Source organism: Tachypleus tridentatus, chromosome 13, assembly GCF_004210375.1.
Source record: "Tachypleus tridentatus isolate NWPU-2018 chromosome 13, ASM421037v1, whole genome shotgun sequence".
In the NCBI taxonomy this organism is placed as follows: Eukaryota; Metazoa; Arthropoda; class Merostomata; order Xiphosura; family Limulidae; genus Tachypleus; species Tachypleus tridentatus.
The window spans coordinates 18,042,684-18,051,184 of record NC_134837.1 but is presented as its reverse complement, the minus strand read 5'-3'; the positions used below and the strand labels follow the sequence as shown (position 1 = coordinate 18,051,184).

At 34.7% G+C, this 8,501-nt stretch overlaps 1 protein-coding gene across 1 annotated transcript; it reads right to left on the bottom strand.

The window, feature by feature from the left end:
• Positions 1-429: 429 nt before the first annotated feature.
• On the bottom strand, positions 430-8,246 carry LOC143239366 (uncharacterized). The gene is made up of 2 exons (XM_076480364.1): positions 8,166-8,246; positions 430-2,577 (listed from the first exon to the last, which is right to left on the bottom strand). The coding sequence occupies exons 1-2, from the start codon at positions 8,172-8,174 to the stop codon at positions 1,111-1,113; spliced, it is 1,476 nt and encodes a 491-aa protein (XP_076336479.1). The 5' UTR covers positions 8,175-8,246; the 3' UTR covers positions 430-1,110.
• Between the last annotated feature and the right edge of the window lie 255 nt (positions 8,247-8,501).

Here is an 8,501-nt window from a genome sequence, read left to right as displayed (position 1 = left end):
GTTTACATCTGCTGACCTCTCTATATATATGCACTTCTGAAAAGTGGCAGTCAAATAATACCATTCTGTCAGATAAGAGTAACCCAAGGGTTAGCTGTAGGCGTTGTTGATTAGTTGCTTTCCTAATTTAGGGATGGCTGTACGCAAATACTTCTTGTATACCTTTGCATCAAAATTCTTCAAAAACAAATAGAATACAACGTAGAAAGCAGAGAACTTGGCGAATGTTGTTTCAGGGCACATACTTTATAGAACTGTATGGTCACGTTATTGTACGTTCGTGTCAGATTTCGTCTGGAAGGCGGTTTCCTTGTTTGGACAATATTTAACAACGGGTTGTTTGGTTTTTGTAAGAAAAAAACAGAAAAAAATAGGCTCACTAATATACTGATATAAATATTTATTTTTTATTTCGTTTTAATAGGAAAATACATCTTAAACACACAAAACATGAAGGATATTATTCTGTACTTACAAAATAATTATGCAAATACCAAGTTTTTAAATAAAAACTTCTATAAAAATAATAAACACCAAACTTGCACATAATATAAATATAAAGTAATGAACCAGGATTTGTTTACTTCCGACACCTGGCAGGGAATATATAAACTAAACTGTGTTGAATAACATTAGTCAATATCTCTCATATATACAGCGTTTACTTTTATTCTTTACTTAGTGCCAAACTAAACCTAACATACCATTTTCTATATGAGTAGAACATACATTCTAAATACTGGTTACATCTGGTGTAACATATTCGTTTTGTATAGAATGACAATGCAATCGACATAATAGCTGCTGACAAGAATTCGAATTTAACGTTCTTTTGTTAGACGTCTGAATCTGTTCAAAGTATAAATATAAAATTAAATTACATAAATTAATTATTCTGGAAAAAATGTTAATTTTCATCACGTAAATTTTAATTCTTCAGCTTTCCAGGCAAAATTAAGTTTTTACTCGGTAAATATATTGTATGAAAGAAGTTTCTGGAACTCGTAACTTGCAATAAAACCTTAAAATAATATATATCCATGCTTGTTTGTAAACATAGAGAAAAACTTTGTGGAATATTATATTTTATAAAATTATTTTGTTTAATAGCTATTTATAAATGCTTTGATACCCGTATCTTGGGTAATTATACCCATCATAGCCAAGCCCATATCCAAGACCAAAGTTGCCAAAGCCAAGGCCATGCCCGTATCCATAATTCCTATATCCATCATAACCAACGCCATAGTCACCATATCCGAGATCATGTGCACAATGGCGGAAACCATATCCATTATAGCCAAGACCATGTTTATATCCACCATAGCCGAGACCATATCTACCGTAACCAAGATCATAGATGCCATAGCCAAGACTATATTTTCTATATCCAAGACCATATCCGTCATAACCAATACCACGTCCATATCCAAGGCTGTGACTATCATAACTAATGCCGTATCTGCCATAACCAAGGCCAAGTCCATATCCATAATTATTATAGCCACCATAGCCTAGATTGTAACTACCGTAGCCAAGACTAAGGTCGTGTCCATATCCATCATAGCCAAGGCTACACTTTCTATATCCAAGACTATATCCGCCATAGCCAATACCACGTCCATATCTATAATTGCCATATCCGAGGCTACGACTATCATAACCAAGACCAAGTCCATATCCATAGTTATTATATCCACCATAGCCGAGACCATATCCACCATAGCCTAGATTGTAGCTGCCGTAGCCAAGACTAAGGTCGTGTCCATATCCATCATAGCCAAGGCCGTACGTTCTATATCCAAGACCATATCCGCCATAACCAATATCACGTCCATATCCATAATTGCCATATCCGAGGCTATGACTATCATAACCAAGACCATATCTGCCATAAACAAGTCCAAGTCCATAGTTCTTATATCCACCATAGCCAAGACGATATCCACCATAGCCTAGATTGTAGCTGCCGTAGCCAAGGCCGTACGTTCTATATGCAAGACCATATCCGCCATAACCAATACCACGTCCATATCCATAATTGCCATATCCTTGGCTATGACTATCATAACCAAGACCATATCTGTCATAACTAAGACCACGTCCATAACCATAATTGTTATATCTAACATAGCCGAGACCATATCCACCATAACCACGACCTTGTCCATATCCATAACTACCGTATCCACTGTAACCAAGACCATAGTTGCCATAACCAAGGCCACTTCTATATCCATAATCACCATAACCAAGACCATAGCTACCGTAGCCAAGACCACGTCGATATCCATATTTATCAAAGCCAAAACCATATCCAGCATTACCAGCACCATCTCTGACATAACCAAAGTCATGTCCATAACCAGAACTGCTATATCCGCCGTAGCCGTGATCATATCCACCATAGTCAAGACCATAGCCGTATCCTATGATAGGATAGCTAAAGCCATAGGCGACATATTTGTTACCAGGATAGTAGTCTCTGTATCCGTAGCTGGGATAACCGTAAACAAATTCACTTTGGTAACCTCCTCTGACGGTAACCACAGCCAGAAAGAAAGATATCACAAAGAGCTGAAAGAAAAAATAAATTCTACTTACCATAAGGATTCTTTATATTTATGAACAGTAAATGCTCTTAAAAAAACTTAATGTTTTTAAAGAAACACATTTTTTGTAACATATCTAAAAATACCATTTATCATGACACGTGACGCTATTTTTCACAAGTTATGTGTAAAAAGTAATTCAAATTTAATTTGTTACTCAATACAGGGAATACAATCTATTGAAAGGCCAATGCTACAACCTAACGTATGTTTAAAGCGAAGTAACTATTGCCTAGTTTTAAAACTAGTGACGTAGATTTCATGCAATAAGTTATTTCATTTAGAATGGGGGCGTTTAGAAGTAGCAATCAGTCTTCTGTTTTTCTGTGGACTTGTGATTTGAATACTATTTCAATAACGATGAAAGCCATATCACTGATGGACTTAAAGTGTTGGCAACATTAGCTCTTTTTGTTGTTTTTTTCTTAAATCTCGATAGAAAAGTTTTGCTAAATGAACCATTCTTTGAGTGTAGTCTGGGTTTATCTAGCATTATGTTGTTTAAAGGTTTTTTCACCTTATAAAACGTGTAATGTTTTGATTGTTTCTATCATGGTGTAGTTTGTTGGTCAGATAAATTATTGGCGACTTTTATAAACTTGCAAGTCCGATTTCGAACTTTATTATGAGTGGTACAGTAATATTGTGCAATTAGTTTTGTAAACAACTATATGTTTAAGGCTTTTGTAAATTTTGGAAGAAACAACAGAAATTCCAAGAATGAGTTGGTTCAGACATTCACTGATCTGTAGGAGACGGACACTTTTTTTTAACATTCGTGAAGAATTTTAATATATGTAACAATAATAAAAACTGTTAAGTTCTTGAGCAAACAACACGTGGAATTTTGAGAATTGTTTTCCGTTAGTTTTCTATTTCACAAACTTTATATCCAGTTTTTTCCGTTAGTTTTCTATTTCACAAACTTTATATCCAATTTTTTCCGTTAGTTTTCTATTTCACAAACTTTATATCCAATTTTTTCCGTTAGTTTTCTATTTCACAAACTTTATATCCAGTTTTTTCCTGGATATTTTAGCGTCACAGTGTGTTTTTCACTCGTTACTGTTAGCAGAAATGTCCTTTATGCAAAGGTCTTGACTATAAGTAATGCTTCTTTCGATGTGACCGGATGACAGTTTCAGTATTGAAAATACTATGATCTGACTGTGTGCTTTATGTACAAGTTACTTAGTGTGTAGACATACAACATCTGAGAATACAGTGACTTCAAGAAAATGTATTTGTTTCATAAAAATGTAAATTCTATTAATTGATGGAATCGTTTGCACATGAACACATTTTTGAGGTATTTGGTGTCAGCAGTCCAAATAAAAACAATGTCATCATTACTTAGTTTCCAAAGTTTCAGTTGGTGAAACCTTTCTCTAGCATTTGATTTTTCAATCCCATCCTTATATAAAGATGACTGCAAAGTTTATTGTCCTTAGCATTGTCATTAACTTGATTGTAGTGTTCACTATTAAATTCGAAATTATTTAGGGTTGGACGAACTGTGGATAAATAAACTACTTTATTAGATTCACGGCGAATAAAAATGTTTAAGACAGATTTAAGTGATTTTAAACTTTCATTAAAATAAAAGGTAATGTACAGTGACGAAACTTTTCCAGTATAGAGAAGATTATTATGATGAAGGGGGCCATTATTATTAATTTATACATATAAAAGTAAAAAAAAAAAAAAGTTTGTTTGTCCGTAAACTACTTCGTAGTGTTTGTATCAATCTTAACCAAACTTGGTATAATGACTCAGGAGTACGGCACAGACTTGTGGTAAGCCAGATTTACCCACCCTGAGCCACGATCACACCAAAAAGCTATTTGTTTAACCAATGATTTCAAAGTGCTGGACCAACTTTTATTCCTAAGATATTTTGAATTTTTCATTATAAATGTCAAACACATTTTTGTCAAAAAAAATGGATCCCAAGGCACAAGATCAGCCCCTTAAAGTGGTAAGACTGCATCTGGAAACCCTTTGTTTTTCACATGGTTGGTTTGAAGTTGGGTGTTCAATAGTATGGTCACCAAAAAAAAAAAAAAAAAACAGAAAAGAACAACTTTATTTTGGTCGAGAAAGAAAGAAGAATTTATAATGTGGTCTATCGCAAATATTCATAATATAAACGAACGCTGAGATTGTAGTGAAAGATCAGCACAAGTTACAAAGTAATTGGGACACCACTTCTCTAATAAAATAAAGTAGGTGTAAAATAACTTATGTGAACAGAACTTCTAGATTTAATTTGTTAGTTCAAGCTATACATTCAACTTTTATGTTCCCAGACGTCAGACAGGTAACTCAACTACTATGGATGATTTTGAGGAAATGATTAGTGTCTGATATATGAAGGAAGAGTGGGGAAAACAATATTATGTGGTAACCAACATAAGCAGATATCTTTCCAGCAACGTATTAGTGTTAGAAATAATGGTTTCTTTGTTTGTAAATTTCGCGCAAAACTACACGAGGGATATCTGCGCTAGCCGTTTATAATTTAGCAGTGTAAGACTAAAGGGAAAGCAGCTGGTCATCACCACCTACCGCCAACTCTTGGGCTACTCTTTTACCAACGAATAATGGGATTGATCCTCACATTATAACGCCCCCATGGCTGAAAGGGCGAGCATTTTTGGTGCGACGGGGATTCGAACCCACGACCTTCAGATTTAGAAATAGTGGAACAACTAAATTATTTGGTTTATGATTTTTTTTAGATTAAATAAAACCTTCTTGTCATACTTGCTTGGGTGGTAATTAGAAAAAATTATTTTTTTATCAATTAGACTGTTCTAAAGAAGATCTTTGAGTCGTTACCGGTCTTTGTAAACCTATTAATTAGATAATAAAGAAATTATGTGTAAAACATTGTATCACTGAGTTGTCGATGTGGTACAGCATTGCAGTCTTTTCAACCAAATGTAACAGTCACCCATAAAGTTAGCAGATTTTATAATAGTTAATATAATATTCCTGTCATCTGCTACGAGGTTCAATGACCTATCTACGGTTCAAACGTTCCAATGTATCGTTTTAGCTTCACAGTTGTCGAAATGTCATCTTTAGTTAACCCAGGAATAGTTCTTACACGAAATAAAACCTGGTTATGGCATCCTCCACTGACACGTGAGCACGTGTACCAAGTTTGGTGTTGCTAGTCTGTGATTCGTTGTTCATTCGAACTCTTTTTATAAGACCATGTCCGTCGATGAATTTCCATGTATTTTTACCATCTGATTTATCTTAGTTTCGTTGTGCATAAAATCTTATATTTACAAATTGTTCCTTCGTACGCACACAGATACAGATGTTCTTCTAAAATGTATTTACACATAAAATATACTTTTTAAATACAAAACTATTCAAATACCTGCAATTTAAGTTTTCTAATATTACATGGCCTCGTTCTCGTATTTAAAGCTATGTATTATGTTGGTAAATGTTTCCTCAAAGACAGTGTTAAATACCGGATGATGTATTTCGTAAGTACTTTACATAATATAGTGAGACAATCTGGGTTTTGACTGATATTAGTGAGCTCGCTAACAAAATTCGTGAATTTATTTTTGATTGCTGTGATCAGTAGATTTTGTGTGTTTAAGTTTTGATTGTTGTCATTGTGACTTTTGTGTTTTCTGTGCTGCACTTGTGTTGTGGTTTCCTTCGCTGTTGTTGTCGTTATACTTTCTTGTGCAAAAGTATATCTGATGAATGAAGCACAGGTCTCTGCTTGATCAGCTACTTTTGAGCTTGTGGAAGTAATTATGGAGGACTTTGCTTGTTTTCGTTGTCTAATTTGTGTTGATGGCGGAATTTGTTAATATATTGTAAGGCGTATTTGTTCTAGCTTATGAATGGAAAAATAAACGTAACTTTAAAACGACGCCCTCTAAATCCCGAAATGCAATCTTAGATTCAGGTTTAGAAATCCTGAAAACCCTATTTTAGACCCTCGATATGCCTGGGTGACCTTTCAGGCTCGTTGGACTTCCCCCCCCTCCCTCTCTCTCATAAAGGAAGGAAGAACAAGAACACTTCCAGACTACCCCGAGCCTGTACGCCAAGTTTAGTACTGGGGGCTCTAAGGTTTGGGAAGATTTAGAGAACAATGAAATAAACAAGACTACACACAACGTAAATCAGTAGAAGATGCTACTTTCGTATTTGAAGGGCGATTCCTTCTCTACGATTGAAATAAATATAAGTGTGTTTGGTGGATTTCAATAAATTACTTTCCAGTCAGCTAGGATGTAGTCTTATAAGTTAGTTATTTGTTGGTGGTGCCTTTATGTGTTCCTTTCAAAGTTGAACACTTGTTTCTAATTAGCAGAGGACAGCATGTCATCAAAGTATTTACTATATCTCAGTTTAAAAACAAAATTGTAGATTGTGTTAAGGTAATAGCTCTTATCCATTATCGAAGTAAAATATGTGTGTGTGAATTAGGACTCGCCTAGTATTAAGCTCAATATCCCCAGTTTGCTTCAGATAAAGACAGGTCCATCCTTTGAAACTGCTTCATATGCGTGTGTGAATTAGGACTCGCCTAGTATTAAGCCCAATATCCCCAGTTTGCTTCAGATAAAGACATGTCCATCCTTTGAAAGTGCTTCATATGTGTGTGTGAATTAGGACTCGCCTAGTATTAAGCCCAATATCCCCAGTTTGCTTCAGATAAAGACAGGTCCATCCTTTGAAAGTGCTTCATATGTGTGTGTGAATTAGGACTCGCCTAGTATCAAGCTCAATATCTCCAGTTTGCTTCAGCTAAAGACAGGTCCATCCTTTGAAAGTGCTTCAGTTATACAATTTATATTTTTATGTCATATGGAAATTTTAACCTACTTGGTTTCTTGTCGTCATAAATGAAGCTAAATTATGTTTAGAGTGAACTAAATCTTGGGAGGTGTTAAACTAAAGAAGATTGATAGTGGATCATTTCTAGTTCAGTGTTAAACTAAAGTGAGCGTAGAATAAATTAGCTCTTTTGTGTTAAATTAACGTAAGTTTAGAGTAAATCAGTTCTTGTCTTGTGTGAAACTAAAGTAAGTGTAGAATAAACTAGTTACCTCTTTTTTTTTAGGTTACACCAAAGTGAGTTTTTAGAGTGAATTAGTTCTTGACTGGTATTCAATTAAAGTGAATTTAGAATGGTTTGTTTATTTGTTTTTCGAATATCGTGCAAATCTGCACGAGAGCTGTTTGCGCTAGCCACTTTTAATTTAGCAATGTAAGACAATTCCTTGGCTATGCTTTTATCAACGAAAGGTGGGATTAACCATCACATTATAACGCACCTCAGGGAAAAAAGGAGAGCATGTTTGGTGAAACGGTATATTCAAGTCCGCGATCCTCAGCTTACGAGCCGAGCGCCCTAACCACCTGACCATGATGGGCCTGAATTTAAAATGAAAAAGCTCCTATATTGTGTAAAACAAAAGTAAGTTTACAGTGAATTAGCTGTTGGTTAGTGTTAGAGTTAACTCTAAAGTAATTTTCAAACTAAAGTAAACCAAGATTAGTACTTACCGTCTTCATTTAGCTTCGTCCTAAAATCACCTAGTGTTAGAATAAGAGAAACAAGACATGCGCTGGACAGGCTAACTATGCTATTAATGACAGTTTATTGTCTTTTATAGTATAACACTTTTTATTCTAATATCATTATTCTGGAACACTTTCTATCACACCATGACAAGGCATAATTGCTAAGTGTATCTTTAGTTACGTTTAAACGTCTTTGTCACTAAAATTAATTTCAAAACAAGATAATGTATGTAAATATTTCAAAATAAGGTTTTATTTCCAAAGTGGAGACTTGGCCATTCGGGACGACTTATTTTCTCGCCCATGGTAGTACCATAA